Source organism: Leptopilina heterotoma, unplaced genomic scaffold, assembly GCF_015476425.1.
Source record: "Leptopilina heterotoma isolate Lh14 unplaced genomic scaffold, ASM1547642v1 Lhet_178, whole genome shotgun sequence".
Taxonomy (NCBI): domain Eukaryota; kingdom Metazoa; phylum Arthropoda; class Insecta; order Hymenoptera; family Figitidae; genus Leptopilina; species Leptopilina heterotoma.
Genome location: NW_025110894.1, coordinates 74,063 through 101,613, shown reverse-complemented (window position 1 = coordinate 101,613; position 27,551 = coordinate 74,063). Strand labels below are relative to the sequence as shown.

General features: G+C 30.1%; 1 protein-coding gene across 1 annotated transcript in view; it reads right to left on the bottom strand.

Annotated features, from left to right (window-relative positions):
• Positions 1-27,551, bottom strand: part of LOC122499893 (tyrosine-protein kinase Drl-like) — a 206,869-nt gene that overhangs the window by 117,472 nt on the left and 61,846 nt on the right. The window contains exon 2 of the mRNA XM_043608469.1: positions 3,074-3,201. Coding sequence (XP_043464404.1) covers positions 3,074-3,201 — 128 coding nt within the window. The remainder of the gene's footprint in view (positions 1-3,073; positions 3,202-27,551) is intronic.

Here is a 27,551-nt window from a genome sequence, read left to right as displayed (position 1 = left end):
ACTAGGTTTCCTAGTTACGAGAGGAGCCAACTATAGAATCCTCGTCAAAGTAATAAGATTCAAGCATAGTTAAAGTGACCAGGAAAATTAGTCGATGTAATCAGGAAAAAATAGTCAAATTGACTAGGAGAATAATATTAGATTTACACTGTGTATCATAATTATTTGAAATTGCTAATCAAATTCTTATTATCAAATAAAAGAGGAAAACTAATTAAAAGAAAAAAGAAAAAAATTAATTATTATATTTGAACATATTTATATTTGATTTTGTATTTATATTCCTTGGAATTAATTTAAACTTATGAAATAAATATTTGACGCAGGGGGGACGCGAACACCTGAACCTAACGAATACGCACTTTGAAACCCGGAACGATAACAACTACACTAAACACGACTTGGTGGTGTATTCCACGTCAGTTCAACACAAAAAATTTTATTAGGTTTTGGGATTTGGTTGAAATTGGGTAGATTATATCCTCTGGTGGTAGTAAATAAAATCCCCAAGCGATTTTAGAAAATTTCAAAAATTGACGGACATATTGGATTTTTAATTTTTTTGTACCTTTTTTTTGAAAAATATATATCTCTGCTTCTTCTTAACGGATTTTAGTTTATGACCTCTTAAATTGTTCGTATTGAAATATACTTTTATTTAAAAAATTAAAATTAAAAAAATTATTTAAATTTTTTGTTTAAAAAATTAATTTAATTTTTTGAAAAGCCATAGAAAAAATATGCTACCTTCAATTTTGATCATTTTTTTACCATTTGTAGCCATAAATGTGTTGAACTTGTCCTGAAATTTTCATCGTGGGACAGCCAGTAGTTTTTGAGAAAAAAAATAAAACGTAAATCCTCGCATAGCGCTGTAGCGCTCAGTTTTAATGCCGCACGATTGTAAATAGAATTTTAATGAAAGTACGAGTTTTTATTAACCCTAGAACTAAAATATGATTTTTTTTATGGACTAACGAAAAACTGGGGTGGTTTGGTACCCCAGATTTGAAACAATTGTAAAAGGTTACCTTTTTTGTAATTTTTTTAATTTGTCAACAATGTGGCTAATTTGAAAAAATTAAACGGATTTTGAAAGGTAAATAGAGACAATTTTATTTTGTTTAAGGCAACTTGAAAATTTAAATATTATTTAGGTACAATATATACAAATGTTAAATGATTTTAAAATAGAATAAAAATTATTTATTACAAAGGAGGTTTCTATTTTTTACGGGGGAGTTTCCGAGGTCTTACAGTTTATCTTTATTTACCTTTTAAAATCCGTTTAATTTTTTCAAATTAGCCACATTGTTGACAAATTAAAAAAATTACAAAAAAGGTAACCTTTTACAATTGTTTCAAATCTGGGGTACCAAACCACCCCAGTTTTTCGTTAGTCCATAAAAAAATCATATTTTAGTTCTAGGGTTAATAAAAACTCGTACTTTCATTAAAATTCCATTTACAATCGTGCGGCATTAAAACTGAGCGCTACAGCGCTATGCGAGGATTTACGTTTTATTTTTTTTCTCAAAAACTACTGGCTGTCCCACGATGAAAATTTCAGGACAAGTTCAACACATTTATGGCTACAAATGGTAAAAAAATAATCAAAATTGAAGGTAGCATATTTTTTCTATGGCTTTTCAAAAAATTAAATTAATTTTTTAAACAAAAAATTTAAATAATTTTTTTAATTTTAATTTTTTAAATAAAAGTATATTTCAATACGAACAATTTAAGAGGTCATAAACTAAAATCCGTTAAGAAGAAGCAGAGATATATATTTTTCAAAAAAAAGGTACAAAAAAATTAAAAATCCAATATGTCCGCCAATTTTTGAAATTTTTTAAAATCGCTTAGGGATTTTATTTACTACCACCAGAGGATATAATCTACCCAATTTCAACCGAATCCCAAAACCTAATAAAATTTTTTGTGTTGAACTGACGTGGAATACACCTGGTATTTTAATTTTTTAATAGACACTAGATTCTCGAGTCAAAATACAATACTTAATCAGATGATGTTTTATACATTTCGAGTACACAATTTTATACACTTGTCAAAAACTATTTATTTTTAATTATTTATGACATTCAAATGAAAATAAATTTAAATACACAAATTATTGCAAAGGTAAATTTTCAAACACACTGCGCGATTAAAATAGTAAAAATGTTGTCACCACGTGCTTAAAAATTTCGACGATTTATATTGAAACCTAACCAAAAAAGTCTGAAAGAATTGACTCATATAATTAAATAGTTTACTTTCTAAAACATGGACTATCTATATTTCCAGAGGTTTCGAGAAACCAGCAATTTTGATGTATGTAAGAACTCCATTTTATGTACAAAAAATAGACGCGAGTAATGATAAAAAATCGTTTTACGAAATCACGATAAATGACGCGGAAGATATAAAGGTAAACACTGTCAGAACAGAAGCAGACACGTGCGCATTATGGAAATAGGCAAAATTACTAAAATCCTAGTCAATTTGACTAGGATTTGCAGGGTTGTTTTTGCCAGGCTTGAATTTGTTGAATCAACCTAGCGATCCTAACCATAATGATTAGGAATCCTTATTACTTTTACTAGATTAAGATTAACTATAGAGTCATAGTTAATAATACCATCGAGATTTTTTTCGGTGTAGTGAAAAAAAAATTGCTTTGGCCAAATTGTAGGTATTTAATACATTACTATTTATTGTAGGTATATGAAACCCATTTTTTCAAGTTAAATATATCTTTCAAATTATTACATTATTTCTTTATTAATAATTATTTATTTAATTGCACATTAATAAAGTAAGCGGATCGGAAAGTCGGAGCCTAATTTGTTCCGCGTTGGTTGCATTTTGGGATCCGAATCGGTACAGACCAGCAGTACTAGCAGTCCGTACGGGCGCGAATTAAATGTATTTAATTGATTATAAGCTTTAATTAATTTGATAATTACAGTAGAAATTATATTAAGATCAAAGAACAGAACATTTTGCAGAAAATTAATATTTTTGCACTATTTGAAAATTAATGACAAAATTTCTTCAGTTTTTAACTTACCGGTTTGCCAACAAGATTTTGCCACGTAAAGTGCAACTTGGAAATGTGTGCTGGTACTGGAACAACGAAACTAATTGCGTAATCATTTATTTCACCCTCTCGTACGTAAAACAATTCTGCTTCCAGACCTGTTAAAATTTTACAAAATTAGAATACTTTGGATTATCATGTTTGAAATTCTAACCAGATTTGTTTGTAAGTAAACTAACTAAGGGGAGCTTACCATTCTCAATGGTGAAAAATGCGCATGAAGTTGGAAAATTTTTTTTTCATATACGGAAATATTTTACGAATTGCGTTTTTTTATTTAAATAGTACATAGGGGAGACTGGGCGAAAGGTTAAATTTTTCATAAATGATTTTTTTAGACAATATAATCCGCTTAGACGCTAATATTTATATATTAATATTGTAGGGCAACTTATCCTCTACAACTTTCAATAAAAAAGTTTCTGATATTTTCGCATAAAATACATGTTATGTCCTTTTTTGAAAATTTTGTTTTTCTTAACTTTTTGCCCCATGCTGCACGGAAAAAATTTATTCAGGGAACATTCCTGAATTGAATTTTTCTAATATTGTAACCAGTAGAAACTATAAGGTAAATCTAACAATCTCTTGTCATGTTCAGTGAAAATATACGAACCGTACGACAACAACTCTTGTTGAGTTCGGGAAAATTTCGGGGTGCACTCAAGAAAAAAAATTCAGAGATTTGAAGAGAAAAACAGCAGTTCATTCACATACACAAACCAACATACATTCAAACAAGATACACTGTAAATATAACACATCTAATAAACATATGGGTAAGTCTCCGTCAGAAAAAAAGCGATTTGCAAGTGGTCTTCTGATTTCTTTGAAACCTTGGGAAATAATAGTCTTATATGGGTAGTTCTACAAACGAGGGAATATATGATGTCCAAGGTTTTTTTACGTTAATTTTGAAAGAAATAAAATTATTTTCAATGGGAACTGTAGTACTTAATGATTACTATTATGCCACAAAACGTTACCCGGCTTCAAAAAATATTTTTTGCAAAAAATAAGCATTCAAGTGCTAAATTCTCAGTTTCCTGGCATGCCCCAATGTGAAAATGAAAGTTAATAAATTATATAAATATTATTTATAAGCGATTAAATACAAATTTACACTTTGATAATAATTTCAAATAGTTGTACTTTACAAAGATTTATATAATTGTTACATTACTTGATATTTTATTTAAAAAATATTATCTTGAATTTTGTCCATCGAATTAATTCTCAGTTTCCTGGCATCATAAAAAACCTTAAAATTATTAAGAATTTTCAGTCCGATTAATTCACCATTTTTCACAGTGCTTAGTAAATGTTAACTAAATATGATATCGCTTGCATCTTATTTAACTTGCAGTTCAATTAACTAAAATTGTGTACTTTGTGACCGAAATGGCCATTTGGTCAGACAAATTCTCAGTTTCCTGGCACGCATTTTAAAAAAAAATATTTTATGTTTTTATACTTTTGTTGTTCTAGGTGTCGTAGAACCTTATTCCCTGTTGACCAGTATTCTTTATTTTGTTATTAAGCATTATTTTTCAATTTTTTTGACGAGAAATGACCAAATTCTCAGTTTCCTGGCACTTTCTGACAGAATTCACATGTGCTTAAGATGTAAAATTTACAATTTTTATTTTGTTGACTTGCCACTTTTAGGTAACTTTGATAATACTTTTAACTTCAATCTAACCTACTTTTTAAAACCTGAACGTAAAGAAAATATTGTGCCAAAATTTTCTTCATTTTCGTCCTTCGTTTGTAGAACTACCCATATGAGATACATTTTGATTTAATCCTAAAAGGATTTTTTAAAATTTTTAAAATGGCGGCCACTAGGTTATGTTGAAAATAAGTGTTGTGTTTTTTTCAAAATTTAATTGGCTAGAAAATTATCACTCGCAGGTTTTCAGGGTCGCTGATCACGAATGTGGTATTAGTTTTTAAAAATTAAAAATGGCGGATTCAATACGGAGGACGAAAAAAATTAAAAATCACTAGATATGACTTGAAACTTGGCACTCTGAGGTTTTTGGGGTCGCTGATAACAAATATGAAATTTGCTAAATTTTCAAAGTTCAAAATGGCGAAAGAAAAAATCACACAGATTTGCTTGAATCTTGTTTCTCGTGAATTTTCATTAGAATCGTAACCAGCGAAATTCTAAACAAATGTCCAGATGTATGTGTGTGTATATGTCACAAAATAATATGTACAATCCAAACAAATTTATTACTAACATGAATACATTAGAATGTGACACTTTATAAAACTCAATTATTTATTAATTATTCAATTAAAATACTTTAAAAATTCGATTTTTTAAAAAGTTTTTAATGAAATTCTTTATTATTTTCAGTTGAATTTCACAAAATTTATATTAATTCCCGGTTAGTAGACACCCTGTATTATCTTAAATAAATTTTTAGAAATTATTTCGGTGCTGTGTGAGTTTAAACCAGTTTTAATTGATTCATGTTGTCTATTACTGATAAATATTTATTGGTTAAAAATATTTACAATAAACTACAAAAATTTGACAGTTAAACTTAAACAAACACTTAATATCATACAGTACAAAACACGCTTTTTGATCTACTAACGCGACGCCATGACACTTATAACAGCTTAAACGGCTGGGAAGATCGACGCGCGTATAAGATTATATTAGGGTGTCCGTTATTTCCCAAGTTAGCTATTTTCATTTGGGTATCGCCAAAATCGTTTCTTTTTGACCTAAAAACAATTCTAGAAACTAGAAAAAATTTGTACAATGCCGTTTAACCCTGCCTAAATAACAATACTTTTCCCATTTAATTAACATGGGATTTTTGCACTTTTTAGAAAATAATTTTTATTTTGTTTATAATACTCTTTGACTAATCAGCAATGCTTGATTTTGCTTCTATTATGATTCCTTTAGATAGAGAAATTTTCATATTATCGCGAAAAATTTATTAATAATAAATGAATTTTTTTAATGAAACAAATATTCATTTTTATTGATTTTTCTGATTATTTTGCTAAATCTACTTATTAATTAATTTTGTATAACTCAGTCATAAAAACGGCGTTTTTTGGTACTCCGAAGATAAGTAGAAAACTGCCTTTTCTTGAACAGAGCGTCATAAGAGCTCTTATTCGTACGTAGTACAAATAAGACTACCCCACACGGAGAGAAATCTGCTGCTAATATTACTCGAAAGAGCACATTACTTAAATTTCTTAACGTTTCTCTTATATTACATTCTCATCAAAAATGAGAAAGTCTTGGATTTGTGCGATTTTGAGAAATTTCTAATTTTGATAAATCTTCACGTTTCATGACCCCCTGATTCCAAAAAAATGGTTTTTAGCGAAGTGTCTGTCTGTCGATCTGTCTGTCTGTCTGTCTGTCTGTCTGTCTGTCTGTTGGTCTGTAGAAAATTTTGTCTCGACGATAACTCGAATAAATTTTAATGAATCGACTTGCAATTTGGGGTGCTTTCTTAGTCCATTAAAATGAAGCCTGAGTTCGTTGGACAGCTCATTTCGTCAGAAAACGACAAAAATATAAAACTTTCAAATTTTCAAAATTTCGTATTTTTTCGAATTTTCAAAAAAATATTTTTTTCCAATTTTTTCCTTAAAATTTGTACAAAAGCAAACAACTTTTCCTTTAGACACTTTTTTGAATAACAAAAAACAAAAAAGTTATGAATTTTTTTGAAATTTTGAAATTTTCAAAATTTTGGATTTTTTACAATTTAAAAAAAAAAAATTTTTTTTATTTTTCTTCTTAAATTTTGAATAAAAACAAACAATTTTTCCTTTAGATACTTTTTTGTACAACAAAAAACAAAAAAGTTATAAATTTTTTTCCCAAAAAAGTGCAAAAAATTGAGATTTATAGTGAGTGAAGCATTAGCCGAAACATTAAAAAAAGTTAAAAACATGTCAAAACTTTCATTTTTTTCTTTTAGATGCCAAATTTAGGTAAATATACAAAATTAGGAAGAAAAAAGAACTCAAAATATCCGAAAATTTTGCTGTTTTTGAATTTTTTCGTAATATTTGTTTTTTACATTCTCATCAAAAATGAGAAAGTCTTGGATTTGTGCGATTTTGAGCAATGTCTAATTTTGCTAAATCTTTACGTTTCATGACCCCCTGATTCCAAAAAAATGGTTTTTAGAAAAGTGTCTGTCCGTCTGTCTGTCTGTCTGTCTGTCTGTCTGTCTGTTGGTCTGTAGAAAATTTTGTCTCGACGATAACTCGAATAAATTTTAATGAATCGACTTGCAATTTGGGGTGCTTTCTTAGTCCATTAAAATGAAGCCTGAGTTCGTTGGACAGCTCATTTCGTCAAAAAACGACAAAAATATAAAACTTTCAAATTTTCAAAATTTCGTATTTTTTCGAATTTTCAAAAAACACACGGAGCGCGAAGCGCGACGTGCGAAATAATCGCCGGAGCGCGAAGCGCGACGATCAATAATCGTGCGCCCCGAGGCGCGCTGAAACTTGCGAGCGAAGCGAGTCCCCGCGCGAAGCGCGGATGAGAATGTGTCCGCGCTTGCGCGGACAGATTTTTTTTAGCATGGATTCATATACTTATTGTAAAAATACTTTCAATGCAATAAGCATAAGAGACAGTAGCTAATTTTGCACGAAATCTTTATTATAAATACAAAGAGAACGTGCTATAAAAGTATTAGATTCTTCTTATAAGAATCGCTCGAACTTTGACTGATTTTCAGGCGGACTTTATACAACACAATCTTACCTGTGTATACGCACATATAACTCACACACACACATATATTTCTCTCTCTCTATATTTGATATTTCTCTGTCCTGTAAAACATTATATATTATATGTTGCAAAAACTGGTATCTCACTCGTGTCTTAAAATTAGTTGCTTTAAGTGTTTAAACCATTGAGATACAAAATCTGTTTTATATTGAAACATTTAATTTCATCTCGTGTCTCATTTTAAGACATTAAAGGTAACTCAATGCGTATAAGACACGTAAATCGTCTTCTTAGTGTGAGACGGATACTCGAAACACATTTCGTGTCTCAAAATGCAGTGCTAAATGTGTAAGACACTTTGAAACGTCTTAAAATGAGACACATATCTGTTTCAAATATGTGGACTAAGACATCTTATGTGTTTCAAATATGGGACAAAACGTCTCAAAATGAGACACTTGTTTTTGCAGTGATAGTATTTAATACTTGTTGCTGTTATAAAAATATAATATTTATTTAATAGTAAGTATGACTACTGCAAAAAACTAATATTAGTTAAAAATTATTGCATTTTTATTCGTGTTTGAATGTATAAGCAACATGTGAAAATTGTTAGGTTATGTTATTGCAAACGTCACCGCGTTGTACGCGTTCCGTTCCTCGAAATCATCCAGAGAAATATATATGTGCGTATACGCAGGTAAGATTGTGTTGTATAAAGTCCGCCTGAAAATCAGTCGGAGTTCGAGCGATTCTTATAAGAAGAATCTAATACTTTTATAGCACGTTTTCTTTATATTTATAATAAAGATTTCGTGCAAAATTAGCAGCTGCTTTTTGTTTTTATTGCATCGAACTCTCCATTACATTAAATAGATGATTTCGTATATGGGGCAAAATTCCTCAACTGTCCAGGTCAAAAAATGAATTTTCTCTAAACTTTGCTAAAATGTTACTATTATTAGTAGAAGTGTAAATATAAATTTTTTTTTGAATTTGATAAAATATTTTTTGAGTTATGAAGTTTCAAAATTTTGATTTTTTTGAAAATATCTTTTTTTCAATTTAATATATTGATAAGTAAAATGAATCAAATTTAAAGTATGAATAGTGATTTTTAAAGGGGTTTTCACGGGCTATGAGCTGGTGATGAAAAAAAGTTGTTTTCATTAAATTTGACCTTGAAATTCAAGGTCAAATTCTTAATTTCAATATATCTCAAAATCGATGTTTTTTATTTTTTTCTAACCTATCCCAATCGAAAGCTTACCTTTTTTCCTATGAGCTTTCGATTGGGATAGGTTAGAAAAAAATAAAAAACATCGATTTTGAGATATATTAAAATAAGAATTTGACCTTGAATTTCAAGGTCAAATTGAAAGAAAACAACTTTTTTTTCATCACCAGCTTATAGCCCGTGAAAACCTCTTTAAAAATCACTATTCATACTTTAAATTTGATTAATTTTACTTATCAATATATTAAATTGAAAAAAAGATATTTTCAAAAAAATCAAAATTTTGAAACTTCATAACTCAAAAAATATTTTATCAAATTCAAAAAAAATTTACATTTACACTTCTACTAATAATAGTAACATTTTAGCAAAGTTTAGAGAAAATTCATTTTTTGACCTGGACAGTTGAGGAATTTTGCCCCATATAAATTATTATAACCTCAAGCTAAAATTCTATTCAGCAGTGACTAATAAAATTTGTAAAGATTCTGCAAGCAATAGTAGCAACAGATTTCTCTCCGTGCAGAGTACGAAAAAGAAAAATAATGTAACGACTGCGATGAACCAAGTGAGAAGGACAGAATGAGTCGACGTTTTTATCAAGAATAGTAGCACACAGACTACTGCAAAAACGCGTTGCGATAAACTCATTTGCGCAGGCGTAGATATATATAGCAATAGTTATAAACAGCACTACCAACCTAAGATTCGCTAGAAATCTAAAAATCTCTATGATTTCGCTATCATTGTCAAAACATTTCCTCAACATAACCTCACTTTTTTATCAACTGTCAGAATAATTAATATTTGGAGCCTATGATTTGGAGATGGTTATTTGAGCGACAAAACGTTTTTGTACGTTTGAATGTATATCGGTAAACTAGTTTTGTGACAAATCTGGGTGTCTCGTTTTTCTTTTGAGTATAATTTAATTTTTTTTCTTGGGTCTTGTAGATGGTCTTGTCCTCTTCACAATCCAGTTTGAAATTTGAAAAAATATTTAAAATGCAAGTTAACAATTTAAAAAATTTGCAAAAATAAATATTTAAAAAAATTCTCTTGATTGACAGAATGGTTTAGCCCGCTTGAAATTCATAGGAAATGTTCTTAATTATTTTAGGAATTTGTAGTAAAAATTTGATAACAAAAAGGTGGTGTTTTTGAGAAAATTTATCTTATTTATTTTCAGAAAATCATCCCCTATTTTTATCATTTTAAATATTTTTTCAAATTTAAAACTGGATTGTGAAGAGGACAAGACCATCTACAAGACCCAAAAAAAAAATTAAATTATACTCAAAAGAAAAAAAAATCGGTTCGGTTTTGACCGTTTCCAAGTACAGTTCTCAAGCATCAATTTAAGTGAGGATTTACCTCACAATGTCTATAGTTATCTAATTTTGACTTATTTGTATTTCTAAAGTGTCTAACTTCAAGTATTCGGAGGAAATGATTCTTAACTGACTTTTTATAAACTTATAAACTCATATATGCAATAGTATAAATATCTAATTCACATTTTTACCTCTCAACACGTGTTCATCGACCGTCATAGATTTATATAGTTTACCGAATTGCGTCTGATGACATTTTTTTGTTCACATTAATCAATTTCATGGACACTTTTGATACTTAATTCTTATTCTTCTAAGTGTTTGTTCTGACAGTTGGCTAAGCCTCAAGTCATTTAAGAAGAAGAAGAAGAAAAGAAAAAAAATTACAAGCAAAACAATTTTTTTTCTATAACCATGAAGTTAGTCGATCTGCCTGATTTGAAATGGATTTAGTCTACTGTGTGATTCTTGGATAGTTTATGAATTGAAATTATTGTTATGGTCCAATTGGATGCATAAAACAAGAAACTTTCAATGAAATACCATATAAAAATGAATAAATAAGTAGATTTTCTAAAAAGTGCAAAAATCCCTTGTTAATTAAATGGGAAAAGTATTGTTATTTAGGCAGGGTTAAACGGCATCGTAAAAATTTTTTCTACTTTCTAGAATTGTTTTTAGGTCAAAAAGAAACGATTTTGACGATACCCAAATGAAAATAGCTAACTTGTGAAATAACGGACACCCTAGAGTATATACTTGAGGCATTCCATTTCATTGCCAATTTAAGGCAATTTTTAAATAAATGTTTTTCCTATTTAAACAAACCAATTGAATTTTGTTACTAGCAGTTTTGAAAGATAAATTCTCGAACTTTATAATAGTAAAAAGCTTTTTTTAAAAAAATATCGTAATTCTATAGAAAATTTGATTTGAAGTTTAAACTTCTAAATATTTCAAAACACGTTATATCCGATTTTGATGAAATTGATGTTAAAATAAAGCATAAATATTCTAATTTTATTCCTGTAAAAATATTCTTCGACGTTTCAGTGGATTTTGAGAAATTAATTAAAATCCACAATCGTTTCAGACGTTGAAATATGAATAAATTGAGAACCACTTATTAAATAGAGTAGCTTTTGTTTTTATAAAATTTTGATAATAGTGGACAATTTTTATTGTTCAGCTAAATTAATAAAATAATGATAAAAAAAATTAATAATAATAAATAATAAATAACAAAATTGAAAAATGCTGCTTCCATCGCAATGATTAAAATTTTTTTAAATATTAAAAAAAATTTTTAATTAACAATTTTAGGTCAATGAAAAAGCAAATAATGCTGCGTATTTAATATGTGGATCTCAATTTATACATATTTAAACCTCTGAAACGATTGTGAATGTTAATTAATTTCTCAAAATCCACTGAAATGTCGAAGATCATTTTTACAGGAATAAAAATATAAGATTTATGCTTTATTTTGACATCAATTTTATTAAAATCGGATATAACGTGTTTTAAGATATTTAGAAGTTTAACCTTCAAATTAAATTTTCTATTGAATTACGTTATTTTTTGAAAAAAGCTATTTACTATCATAAAGTTTGAGAATTTATCTTTAAAAACTGCTAGTAACAAAATTTAATTGGTTAATTTAAATAGGAGAAATATTTATTTAAAAATAGCCTTAAATTGGTAATTGTTTACAAGGGGGTCCGTTTTGAAATACAATGCCCCCAGTGGCGGATCCAGGGTGGTGGTTTGCAGGTCATGACCACCCCCTTCGAAGTTTATTTAAATTTTTTTTAGCACTTTCAGGCAATTGGACTTTTATGTCAGACAAAATTTACAACAGATTTGTGAGAATCGGTTGCATGAAATATGTAAAAAAGGACAGCAAAAATTTATTTTCATTCATTTCTATTTTCTACCTTCTGCTTTAAAGCTGTCATTCTTTCCGTTCTTACATTTATTCCGAGTTGGACTGAATTCGTGCTGACTGATTGGTCTGTAATATTACCGTGAAAGATTACTGGCCAATTAGAAAGCTCTGTTTTTCTGGTGTGCGCAAAACAGCGTGAAAAGGTTTCGTGTGCTCACAGTCGTACCTGGCATAGTTTGATCGTGCTCTTAACACTTTGACAACCAAATAAAAACATAACCTCGGTAAATTCTGTTGCATACTTCTACCTGATTTATTAAAAGAACATTAAAGAAGAAGAAATGTATTTTGTCTGAAGGTTTAAAGAATAAAAAAATGGTACGTTAACTTAATTTTAAGTTAGGATTTTAAGTTAGGCTAATGCCTAAAAGACTGCCAAGTTTCACTTCAAACGATCGAACCGTTTTTCCGTGATACGCGGTCGAAAATTTGCGGACATACATACACACATACACACATACACACATACACACATATACACATACACACATAATTTTCTTAATAGTATTTTCGCATTCCTTAGAGTGTAAAAAGAAGGAATATAATAGAAATTTTGAATTCTATGCAATGTACAGACAAAAGTCTGATTTTATTAATAAGGATTGATTTCTTTAAAGATTGTTTGTTTTGTTGCATGAAATATTGTTACTTTTTTATGAAGTGTATTGTTTTTTTTTGAATGACCCCTTTTTTTGGTTTGATTTAGGCTAATAATGTGATAAATAATGGTGCTGGTTCAAAACGTAGTGCGAGTTCAATACGAGATATTAGCACGTATTTTATTAAAAAACAAAAAGTTGATGAGAATTCTACTGCAACATTGATGGAGGATTTTTCAGTGAAAACCGATATTGCCAATGATGAAGCTTGTCTTGAGCATGGTGATGTAAAGTTGGTTTCCAATATGCCTGAGCAAGAGGTGCAGTCAACATTATGTGAATTATCAAATGACTCGTTGCACTCTGATTTTTCTTCAGATATTGGAAATTATATTGTTCAAAACATGAATGAATTATCTGATTATACAAAACATTTATTGCTTGAACGACACTGGATGCCACCATCTAATTATGTTTTTCCACATAACATTGTAAAAAAACTAGGAAAGCCATGCAAAAAGTTTGCTCAAAGATCTCATCTTGAGAAATTTCATTGGCTTGTGTTATCTCATAAGGATCAAGGGCTTTATTGTGTATACTGCACATTGTTTGCTATTACTGGAAAAGATTTTGCTAGATCAGACCTCGGACGACTTGTTAAGGAACCACTAAAAGTTTTTGATCGTTTAATGGGGAAAAAAGGTATATTAATACAACACGAAAGCAAGCAGTACCATCGGATGTCAATTGAAATAGGGATAGCTTTTTTAATGAGTTATAAAAATCCTGAATTTGATGTTGCTAATAAAATTGTCACTTCACGAATGGCTCAAATAGCTGAAAACAGAGAACGCTTACGACCAATTATAAAAACAATAATATTTTGTGGACATCAAAATATAGCTCTGCGCGGGCACAGAGACAATGGTCCGTTGCTCACTATCAATAATGATGAAAGTGTAGTCGCAGCTTCAGAAGGAAATTTTACAGCTCTTTTAAAATTTAAAACTTTAAAAATTTTTAAAACTGCCAGCTCAAATGCGACTTATATAAGCAAAACCGTACAAAATGAGTTAATAGACATTTGTAAAGCGGAAATTCAAGAAACTATTTTTCAAAACATAAAAAACGCGAAATTCTTTTCTTTAATGTTTGATGAGACGACAGACATTTCTTATATAGATTAGCTGAGTTTATCTTTCCGATATTATAAGGATGGCAATATTAGGAAAGATTTTGTATGTTTCTGTGACGCTTACAATATGGTTGGATGTGAAGAAAAGGACGCTGTCCTTGCAACAATCATATTTTAAATAACTCCTTGTCTGCTTCTTCAAAAGTTCCATCCTGCAGAAATGCAACTGCGACAATGAAAAAAATCGTGGCATTTGCAAATGCATCTGCAAAACGCCATCAAGTTTTCTTAGAAGAATTTAACGGTGTAAAACTTCAAAGCATATGTGAGACACGTTGGGTCGAAAGGCATGATGGCCACTTGCAATTTCAAGGTGATAATCTCGTCAATACTTGTAACGCATTAGAAAGAATATCGACATGGAATGATAGCAAAACTGCAAGCGACGCTCATTCTCTTTTACAAACACTACGCAGTTCCGACTTTATAATATCATCGATATGCTTAAATGATATTTTAGGTACAAAAAAATCGTGCTTACTGCCAGGCAGGCAGGCAATCAGGCAAAATATTTTGATTAATTAACTCATTGTTTTTCATTTTATTCTTTTCAGTTCGACTTATTTTGCCTGATCCGAAGTCAATATCGATTCGGATGTCTTGATCATTAATATAATTATGTTTATTTTACGTTCTAGGTACAACCGTTTCACTAAGCCGTTATTTGCAAACTCCATAGTTAGATATGAAAAGAGCCGCAGACGCACTGGAAGACACAATGGACTTGTTGAAGTCAAAACGACAAAACGTAGAAAATGTGTTTCAGCAATTATTTGCAGAAGCTCAAGAAGTAGCAAGACAATTAGATGTACAATTAAAATCACCTCGAACTAATGCACGACAAATGCATAGAGCGAATCATCCGGCAGAAACTGTAGAGGCGTATTTTCGTAGATCAATCTACATACCTCTTCTAGATTTCATCGTAAATGATCTGAATTACAGACTTTCTCCTGATGTCTTAGACTTATTTCAGTTAGGAGTATTTTTACCAAAATCGACATACTCTGACCAAGACATTGATACTGTCAAAAAAGTTGTACAAATTTATAAATTTTTTTTTAATGACACTGAAACTTCAATTATTAACGAATATCGACTTTGGATGATTAAATGGAAAAGAGAAATAGAAAATAAATCACCTATCCCCGATTCGGTAGTTGATCTAATAGATCACTGTGACAAGAATTTGTATCCAAACATTAATATTTTCTTAATAATACTGGCTACTCTTTCAGTCAGTGCTGCAACTCCAGAAAGGTCATTTTCAACTCTACGCAGATTAAAAACTTAGCTACGCGCCTCCATGGAACAAGAGCTTCAAACAGGATTAGCTCTTCTCAACATTCATAAAGATTTAACGCTGGACATTGATGAAATAATCAACAAATTTTCTAAAAAGAACAGAAAAATTAACTTTGTCATTTAAATAATAGGTACTCTTTGTTTTGAAAATTGTGACCCATTTTTCGTTTTATCTATATTTTATGTATTTTCCTTATTTATTTCTAAAAATAGAAATATATGATTTAATTATTTAAATTTAGTTTAATAAATTAATTGTAGTTGTTTTTATATATTCTTGACCAAAGGCCACAACAAAAATAACAACTAATTTAATAAATTAAGTCAGTCTTCCGGTAAATTTAATTATTATTTAATTATATATATATATATATATATATATGACCACGAGCTGACCACCCCCTATTCTGAAAGCTGGATCCGCCCCTGTGTTAACTTGAGTTTAAAGTTAAAAGAGTTTTTTTTAAATTTAATTGACGAGATAGTACATAATTTTTTTCATTTTTTACTCGGTTCTTATTGTTGAGAAACTCGTGGTGTAATTTTTTTTACTTTTTTAGGAAAATTATCAAATCCCTTGTATAGTTTGAGCATTATCAAATTTGTTCTTTAATATTTTTCGCTGTCTCAACGTAGATGTCTTTGCCACTGTAAAATGTTTGGGTTTCTTTACAATATTTTAGCGTCTAGTCAAAAAGAACTTTTGCAGTCAAAATTCGATTATTTGGAGAATATTGAAGACTATGGAATTTTTGAATTTGATAATTTTCCTAAAAAAAGTAAAAAGAATTACTCCAGGAGTTTCTAAAAAAACCGAGTAAAAAATAGAAAAAATGATTTATTATCTCGTCAATTAAATTTATAATTATAATTTTATTATTTATTCAAAATTGTTCAGGCAAAAATTTTTTAAGCTTTACCCTTCTGTTTTCAAAATTAATTATTTAAAATTTTTTTTAGTAACAGTAATGCAGGCATTATTTTTATGACAGTCTCAACCCTGTAGAATGCAGAGAGCTTTTACTGAAGCAGATGAAGAGGAAACAGTAATATTTGTGTCGTTCAACGGCGCAGCGACAGCGTAACGTACAGCGACGCGGGCGCGCCGTTTAGTTTGTTTTTAAATATCTTCTAAATTTATGGCCATCCCACTATGAAACATATATGTTTTTTTTAAAAATGTCAGCTTTCCAATAAAAATAAAAAAAATTTTTTTTAAAAATACCCATTTTGGTCAAAATTAAAAAATAAACTTTATTTTTTAAAAAAAGAAGGTTAAAAGTTTTTTTAAAAAATTTTTTTTAAAATTTTTAGAAAGTACATGAAAAATGATTTAAATGCATTATAGAAACATTAAAATCGGTAAAGTATTATAAAAGTTATATGGTTTTGAAAATCACAGTGTTACTGAAAATGTCAAAACTTCAACCTCCACTACTTTCTAGAATTTTTTTTAAAAGAACTAATATTTTGCAAATTTATTACTTTCATATAGGATAACAATTTCCCAAAATATGAAGCCAATCCCAAGACTTTTTTTTGGGCTGGGATGTTTGAGAAATAATGCTTCATATCAAGAAAGAAGGAGATTCAGCGATAAACCTAAAAACTGATATTTTGAAATTGGACAAAGATCTTGATTGCTTGCAACAATTTTTATAATGTAATTTGTTATGTCTTTTAAAATTTTTCCTGTGATGGACAATTCACATTCAAATTAAATTCTCCACCAGTTTACATATCTTGCGCATTGATGTCATACATTCCCAGTAAGGGTACAGTCACACGATCTCATGCAAAACTTATGCATGCAGGTTGCCATGGTAGCGTTCAAGAGTGAGAGAGATAGGAAATTATTCTATCTCTCTCACTCTTGAACGCTACTATGGCAACCTGCATGCATAAGTTTTGCATGAGAAGGTCTGAACGCTCCCTAAGAAGTAAGGAATTAATAAGAATTCGAAATTTTTAATTCTTTTGAATTCCGTTTGTGACCAATTCTTTTCATTTTCATTTGAAGAAGACGAAAAAAAGCTTAGTTTATTCTTTTGAATACCGTTTTAATATTTTAAGCGGAAAAAAAATTTGACGGTTCGAAGATTTGAACCCTCAAGCTTCATTGTCGGAGACAAACAGCTTGTCCGCTCAGCTATCTAACCAATTGCTAGCCCATAGCAGGCACGAGGGCTAGATAATGTATAAGGCAATACTCCAGCCCATTGCTAGCCCGTTTAACTTACAGCAAGTGCGCCAGCAGAGGCTAGTTAAATTGCAGCGTCACAGCTTACACGCGGTGTGGCGGCCGAAGCGTGCCAAGCGGGCCGGATACCTTTGCTATCTGGGCATCGCACGCTTTAAATTATTGCTTCAGAAAGTTTCAACTGTCCTTATATATTAATCTCAATTTTATTTCACCGCTTGTGAGAAAGATTCAAATTAATAAACTATCGTTGTACAAAATTAAAAATTATCTATATTAACGAATCATTTCTAACTATATTAAGGTCAATTTATGAAATATTTTTAAATTATGTTTTTATTGTTACACTGAGAAAACTGGAGGTTTGGAATAAACATTTGGAGGGACTAATTGTTCATATTTGAGAGTTTTATTAGAAAACACTCTAAATATTTAAATACACCCAGTGACGGATCCAGGGGGGCCACGGGTGCTTGCCCCCCCCCCCAAGAGTCAAATATTCCTATGAGATAAAAAGAGATAACATTATATTGATTTATTTTTTTTTAATAAATGTTTCCCCGGTAAGAAGCGTAGGATTGAAAAGAATTCAAAAGTTGTATTCTTCTTAAATTAGCGCGCGAATTTACCTCGGAGCTCTATTCCACGGGAACCACCAAAATTTCAAAAAAATCTATTATTCTGAATTGACTTCACAAAAATATGAAATGCGCATTCAAAAGAATCAGAATCTACAGCAAATCAGTAGAAATTTCTATTTCACTGAATTGACTCACTACCCTCACTACCACTCAAGATTTCACTAGAAAGTGAGGTTAGGTTTCAAAACTTGACGTTAAACATTGAACATATGAAAATTCCTTTCAGTAAGAGCATTTTATATTTTATCGTAAGGACTTTGCGTTTTTTAACCATATTTTCACTAGTTTTAATATTTAATTTTAATAGTTTAGCACTGAAATTACAATGAAATTCACACGACGCGAAACATAACTGTCACTGCGTTTTATTTTAAGACAATAAGTAGAGGAGCTCCTACAGACAATTGGAAAGATTAGGCTTTTCCAAATTGTTTGTCAAAAGTTGTATTCCTTTTAATGCGCTTCTGAAATTGGAAGCAGTCTATTGAGATGAATAAACATTTCATATTTACTCGTCGAACATTCTATTCTTTTGAATTGACTACATAGAATAGACATAGAAAATGAAAAACATAGAAAATTTTTGACATAGAAGTCAATCCAGTCAATTCAAAAGAATAGAACTCTATATTTGTTTCAAGAACTTTTAATACCATAAAACTTTGCGCAATAAGGGAGCGTTCAGACCTCCGCATGCAAAACTTTTGCATGCAGGTTGCTATAAGTAGCGTTCAAGAGTGAGAGACATAGGAAATTATGCAACCTGCATGCATAAGTTTGCATGCGGATGTCTGACCAGATATTCGAGTCATTTCTCTTGGAGGGAAAATGAGTTTATGGCGGAAGGACAAATTAAGCATCTTGAGAAATCCCTTCCTTATCCTGCGCGGAATGAATAAATATGGTAAGCTAACCCATAAATTAAATACATTAAATGTCACAAAAATAAACAACTATTATATTAATATTAATCAATTATTAAGGAATCAATTAATTTATTTAAATATTAAGTAAGGGGACTGTTTTAATTAATGAATTATATCTTTTTTATTTTGTAACTCATATATTAAACGACAAAAAAGAATAGAAAAAACATTTTCAATAACCTAACCTCACTATCAGTGATATATGGTGATCATAAATAAATCTAAAAGCTTTTGTAATTGAGAAATGAGAAAAAAAAATTTGTACGGTTTTTGAAAGCTTTTTCAAGTGGCAGATTACTGTCGGATTCTTACTGGTTTATTTACTAATTGTTTTAACGAATAAAAATTTTTTTTTATAACCATGATTGGTTTAATAGTTTTGTGTTATTGTAAGGAACAATATCACATAAAAGAATTCGAAAAAAAATATGAATTGCACTTTTAAAACAGTGTTAATTAAAAAGATTGCTTTCAGGTGGCCGACTACTGTCGGATTCTTACTTTTTTTTGTAAATTTTTTTAACGAATAAGAAATTTCTTTTTGTAAACATGATTGGTATACTAGTTTTGTAGGACCATTAGGAACAAACACACATAAAAGAAATTTTAACCCTTTGCGTCACAGTGGGTCGCTCAGCGACCCACCTTTTCCTTCTCAGTTTTCAGTATTTCTATGGCATATTTATTAATAAATTTAGGGTTTTTTTCCGGGCATGTTCCTCATACCTAAACAAGTCTAAGAAAACTGTTGATTCACAATTTGTTAATAATAAAAATATTATAAACAAATAAATAACAAAAAATAATGCTTCTTTTTCAGAAAAAATTCATTTTTTACTTATCCTTACTAATTTTTGAAATCATAATTTTTTTTCTTTACAAATTAGATCCTAAACTATATTTACAATTACTTTTTTGAAATTTTTTTTTATAATTTTTAATAATAAATAACAATTTTTTGTAATATTTTATAAAATAAAAGTATTTCAGATGAAATTTCAAACCTATTTTCATAAAACTCGTTACTCGGGGGTTTTTGGTGTCGCTGAATACGAATCTAGCATTAGATTTTTAAAATTCAAAATGGCGGATCCAATATGGCGGACGCGAAAATTAAAAATGAACTGAATTTGCTTGAAACTGGTTACTCAGGGGTTTTTGGGGTCTCTGAATACGAATCTGGCATCAGATTTTCAAAATTCAAAATGGCGGACGCGAAAATTAAAAATAAACTGAATTTGCTTGAAACTGGTTACTCAGGGGTTTTTGGGGTCGCTGAATACGAATCTGGCATCAGAGTTTCAAAATTGAAAATGGCGGATCTGATATGGCGGACGCGAAAATAAAAAATGAACAGAATTTGCTTAGAACTCGTTTTTTTGGGGGTTTTTGGAGTCGCTGAATACGAATCTGGCATGAGTATTAATAAATTTATTAATAAACTTAGAAGATTCAAAACGTTCGGATAAAATTAAAGAGTAAAATCAAAAGTGAATGAATCCTGACAATCCACAGTCAGGTAACTCGTTTAACGTAAAATCCTCTTCATAGTATTTCTGTCTATAAAAAAAAGAATTAATTTTTTGATACTCAATATAATGTACCATTTTTGACAATCCGATTGAACAAACTGTAGATATTAGTAAAGAATTGCTAACCGATAAGTAACTGAAAATGTCAAACTTAATGCAGGATGTGATGTAAAAAACAGATACAATAATACTGCTTCTACTCAATAAAATACCTTCTTTCAACGTAAAAGCTATATTAACCTGTTGAGAGAATCGTTAGTAATAGTTTCTTGAATGTCGTTTGTTTGAATGAAGTTGATACTTACCTTTGGAGGGAATAGTTCGTGTTAGTCTGTCGTTTGTCATTTGTTTGTTTGAAGTCGGTACTTACCTGTGGAGATAATCGTTCGTGTGAATCTGTTGATTGTGATTTGTCCGATTGTAGCCGATACTCACCTGTGGAGGAAATCGTTTGTGTTAATTGTGTCGATTTTTATTTGTTTGATTAAAGTCGGTACTTACCTGTGAAGAGAATCGTTCGTGTAAGTCTGTCGTTTGTCATTTGTTTGTTTGAAGTCGGTACTTACCTGTGGAGATAATCGTTCGTGTAAGTCTGTTGATTGTGATTTGTCCGATTGTAGCCGATACTCACCTGTGGAGGAAATCGTTTGTGTTAATTGTGTCGATTTTTATTTGTTTGATTGAAGTCGGTACTTACCTGTGGAGAGAATCGTTCGTGTAAGTCTGTCGTTTGTCATTTGTTTGTTTGTCCGCCATATTGGATCCGCCATTTTGAATTTTGAAAATCTGATGCCAGATTCGTATTCAGCGATTCCAAAAACCCCCGAGTAACGAGTTCCAAGCAAATTCTGTTCATTTTTTAATTTCGCGTCCGCCATATTGGATCCGCCATTTTGAATTTTGAAAATCTGATGCCAGATTCGTATTCAGCGACCCCGAAAACCCCCGAGTAACGAGTTCCAAGCAAATTCTGTTCATTTTTTATTTTCGCGTCCACTATATTGAATCCGCCATCTTGAATTTTGAAAATCTGATGCCAGATTCGTATTCAGCGACCCCAAAAAACCCCCAAATAACGAGTTCCAAGCAAATTCTGTTCATTTTTCATTTTCGCGTCCGCCATATTAGATCCGCCATTTTGAATTTTGAAAATCTGATGCCAGATTCGTATTTAGCGACCCCAAAAACTCCCGAGTAACGAGTTCCAAGCAAATTCTGTTCATTTTTTATTTTCGCGTCCGCCATATTGGATCCGCCATTTTGAATTTTGAAAATCTGATGCCAGATTCGTATTTAGCGACCCCAAAAACCCCCGAGTAACCAGTTTCAATAGATTTCAATGAAATGAAAAATGTATGACTCAAAGGGTTAAAGAGATTTTAATTGTAATTTTTAAACAGTATTCATTAAAAAGATTTTCTTAATAAGTGGCCGACTACCGTCTGGTTTACCCTATAATGGGAGAGAATATGCAACCAGATTTCCTTTATCAATTCAAAATTCATTTTAGAAGGACTATCTAACTCTCTTCATAAACAGAGGAAACATACACTTTTTGAACCTCTGAATTTGATTATCCAGTTTTCTCAGTGTATAAAGAAAAATGTTTAAATTTGTATTTAATGGAATAAAACAATAATTTATCAAAATCCTTATTATTCTTAAATTTTTGTGTTAAAATTTAAAAATATACATATTTTGAATAACAGTGCAAGTTTGAAATTATTAAATTAATTAATATAAGATTAATCTTTCTGAAATATTAAATAATAATTGTGAGGTATTCAAAAGGAAATAAGCAAATACGTAAGCAAATAAGGACGTAAGTAAGCAAGAAGGAAATAAGAAAGTAAGCAAATAAGGAATTAAGTGAGCAGGAAGGAAATAAGAAAGTAAGCAAATAGGGAAGTAAGTAAGGATGTAGAAAATAAGCAAGTAAGCAAATAGGGAAGTAAGTACCCAGATAGCAATCATGCGTCGCACTTCGGGCGCAGGACATGCGAGTCACGCGGTGCGTGTATAATGAACGCATTTAGCTGTCACTCGTTCTGATTTTGTTGCACTTTAGGCACATGACGTGCGAGTCACACCGTGCTTGCTCAATGAGACATTTTGCTGTCACTCGTGCTAATTTTGTAGCATGCGTGAGGGCATAAACGTAATACTTTGAAATGAGGGGTTGATAGTAAAAGTGGTAATTAGGAGCAAAAGTGGGATAAGTGACTTGGGCGCAAATACGGGCTAAAATGATTTTGTAATTTATGGATAAATTAATTATAATTAATGATCAAAAAATATTTAAAATAGTAAAGAAAAACTTTAATATTTTGCAAGTCATTCGTGTAATAAACTTATTGATCAATATTTTAATTGTTTTAAACCATTTTTGCTACCAAGTCACTTATCCCACTTTTTCTCCCAATGTTTTTTTAAACCACTTTATATCAGCCCCTCAAATAATCTTATATTACATTAAATCAATAAAATTTATGAATTTATAAAAATTACTTTAATGCCACTGAGAAAAAAGAGGGCGCGTTGCAGCACATTTTCGATTCACGTTGCGCGACTCAACCCTGAAGTTTTATACACACTTTTCTGGAGCGCGCAGCGCACCCCAAAGCAGAAGAGCGTGTAATTACTTCTGACTTGAGGAATGCAGCGCGTTGCAAAGTCACATGGTATATTATATTGTATTATATACTAGCGCTTCGTCGACCGCTTCGCGGTCGACTTTTTTACTTTCTTCTCTTTTTCTATTTAAATTGTTCCTTTTATTTAATATTAAATTGTTTATTGTGACTCATTTAAAATTACCTAAATTTTTATTTAGTTCCTCTAAAGTTAAGTTAATAAAATAAAAATTGCCACTTCATAATGATATTGAAAAGAGCGACTCTAGCTCCATCTTCTAACTATGTATGAGTTTTTAAGGTACTATATTTCTTTAGATTTGGGGATTTGGAAATGTGAGTGTGCCCTTCTATGTTTCATTTTCATTGCTATAACTGCGAGAGTACATTCGATTATTTTCGATTTAAATTCGAGATTTCTCACTCATGTCTTTTTTTCTAAAGGATAGTGTTATTGTGCGTCATATAATTTTGCTGTCGATGAATCGTTTTTACCAGTAAGTATAAATTTTATTTACAAATAATATGACAGAGTCATATTATTTTTTAATGCGTAATGTCATGAATATAAAAGAATATATAATGCACAAAAAAATAATTGATTATTAGATTGGAAACAGTTTTGAGGTTAGAACTGATGTATATTTTTTCAAATAAGGATTTCTTTTTTATAAGTTTGTATATATTTGCTTATTATTAGTATATGTATTTTATTCATTTATATTTATTTACTTAATAAGTATAATTATTAATACTATTATTATTGATTGCTTTTTTATCGATTTCTGCAAGAAGGACAGCATTTATCAATAATACTTGTCAATATATTTTTTATTTATGATTTTTAAATAATTGCGACTAAAACATTTTTTCTTTATACAGTGTCGTTTTCAATAGATAATATGGAGATCGAAATTGTTTTTCAACCTCCAGAAAACATGGAGGTAGTAGAGGAATTAGAGAACAGAATCAACTGTGAAAAAGAAAATATCAGTCCTAATGTTCACAGAGAGTTAGATAATCCCGAAGTACCTGAAAGTACTTATGCACACTAACATTTTAATTTTAATGCTTTTTTCACTGGTTATTGTTAGAATTCGTATTTAGTAAATATTTTGCATTTTTTATAGGCGCTTCGTTTTATAAAGAAAATGACTTATATCTGTTTCTAAATGCTCCGGGAAATTTACAAGGTAGAATAATTTTAGGAAAATATGAAGCGACTAAAGTCCTTGATTATCCTCGGTTAAAAGACCTAATTATTTTACATGAAATCCAAAAAAATGAGGACTTCAAGTAAGTTTCTTAGTACTATTTCCAATTATTATCGTAAGAATATAACTCAGAAGACAACTATTGGATAGTAAAGAATTAATATGTTACACTATTTGATTAAATATGTAAATAAAGTAGAAAAAGTTAATATCAAAATTTGTTCTATCTATTCCAGAATAGAAGCATCTACTTTCCAAAAACTTCGTAAAGAATGTCACGAACTTTTTTTCACGGAAGAAGCGGACTTATTTTTCAGGGATAGATATAAAACTCCTGATAATCAAGTTATTGGTTATTCTGGAGTATTATATAATGCGTACAAATTTTTTAGAAAAGAATTACGCTTAGCAAATATTGCATGTACCTCTCATGTTAATACAGAAAATGAGAATAGCTTTATTCCCATGACCAGTAAATACAAAATAATTTTTTACAGCAAAAATAAAATCAATGTGTTTTATTTTAATAAATTGCCGACTTATTTCAGGTGACAATGATTTACGATGCTTAACTGAATCTGCTACTCGTGAGTCATTTTCGGAAGCTGAAATTTTTCGAAAGTGGGAAGAACAGTATTTACCACGAAAGAAACTTCTTGAAGGCAACAAGCAGAAAAGTGCAATATCAATTGGAGATTATTTTAAAAGCTTCTCTTGCTTGCGTGCTCCGTTGACGATATTATTGGTTAGTAGCGGAAATTGTTAAATATAAACAACTTTTTTCTGACTATTTTAAAAGTTTCTATTTAATTTTCAAATTTAATAATAATCACTATTGTCCAAAAAGATTAACGTTCATCAAAATCTTACAGCTAGAACAGGATTTTAAAAAAGTAGTTGAAGAACAGATTTCAAAAAAAATTGTAGAAGCAAGCATCCTTCCTCAAATCTATTTACAGTTTTCTGAAAAGTGGCCCGAAGTTGCCACCAAAATTATAAAATACAGTAAAACACTTCGGCTTAAAGAAGTCAAGGAATTTTTACAAAGTAATACAAATTTGTTTGACGAAGGTATAAAAAAACAAAAAATTTTATTTGTATCTAAATTTTTTTTATTAAAATATGAAGTTTAGATATACAGATTCCTTTTTTCACTGTGTAATTAAAAGTTAATTAATTTCCCTCTTTCAGGTTCCTACAATTCTTTACTGGGATTGCAATTATTACCCTATTGTATTTCTTGCAATAGAACCATCAGACAGTCCACGGATGGAAAGAAAAATGCAAAAGTAACTACCTTCACCAAAAGAGAAATTTCTAAATCCTTTGTGTTGAATATAAAGGTATACATTGCAATTAAACAATAACGATAATAATTTCCTTTTTAGGGAAGCATTACGTTACTTAAATTTATTTTGTTTTCAGGATAACGAAGATATATTGGAAAATATAAAACAATTTGAAGATTGGATTATATCGCTCGACCTAGAAGTTTGTCCATACATATTATTAAAGGGCAACATTGAAGAAAATTACAACGTTTTTGTAATTATCAACGGAGAGCAATATCCACAGACAGATCTAATAAAAGCTGTGGAAACTTGCTTGAAATGTTTGACTGCCCTTAGTAAGTGGCCGTATATATCCGACGCCATATGGTCGTTTTTACAATTGACAATTTACGGTTTTAACTCAGGAAAAACGTATTTAGGTGTGACAAAGCTAATTACTGAAATTAAGAAAATTAATTGAAGTTATATTTCAATCGGAGAATATATTAAAATGAATCAAGACGCGATTTTTAACAGCATTTTAACTTTCATTTTTTTATATGCGGACCCTGTATATCCTCGGAAAATTGTTCAAGATGTCGTTGACTTTATAAATAAATTTATTCAAACAATATTTCTAGTGTCATTAAAGAAAGATATTTTACAAATTTTAAAAGAAAATAACGTTTCCTCTAAATGTTTACGCGAAGTTGAAGAAAGTTTTCTAAATCACAGTACAGTTTTCAAAAATTTTATGACTGAACACAAGCGCTTCAAACTACTAAGAAATATAGGTTTTATTGACTATGAACAATTTGAAATTGGAAATACTTTCACTGAAAAAATTGTTGGAAATGACACGCTAATGGTACCCGATTTGTTATATGGAGTTGATATTCCTTTAAGAAAATCGCTAAAATGTTTTTTAGAAATTCCCAAATTATTTAATAATATTCTTGAATATATGAAGTCATTAAGCAAAGAAACCTACCTCATAACAAATATTATACAAGCAGACTTTTGGGTGAAAAATTTTGCAAAAAAAGCAACGGAGGAAATCATTTTGCCGCTTTATATTTTTTATGACGATCTCGAGGTTGGCAATCCTCTAGGTAGTCATGCCGGTACAAATAAATTTGGCATTTAATATGCATCGCTTGCTTGTCTTCCTCCACATATTGCATCAAAATTAAACTGTATTATTTTTTCAACGATTGTTTACTCTGAAGATAAAAAAAATTCGGACAATAAAAAAGTTTTCCAAAGACTTATTTACGAATTAAATTTTCTTCGCGATAAAGGCATTGATATTAACGTTGATGGAATTGTAAAAAATGTCAAATTTCAATTAATTCTCATCCTTGGCGATAATTTAGGCCTAAATTCCATACTCGGTTTAGTTGAAAGTTTCAATGCCAATATATGGTGTCGGATTTGTAGAGTAACTTCAAGTGTGTCTCAATCTCAAACAGAAGAGGACGAAAAAGAATTAAGGAATGAAAAAAATTATGACGAGGACGTTCAAAAAGCAAACATTTTTGAAACGGGCATTAAAGAACCTTGTGTCTTTAATGAAGTAAAAAATTTTCACATTACAAGAAATTTAATTGTGGATTTAATGCATGACTTGCTAGAGGGAGTATGCATCTATGTAATGCAAGCTTTATTA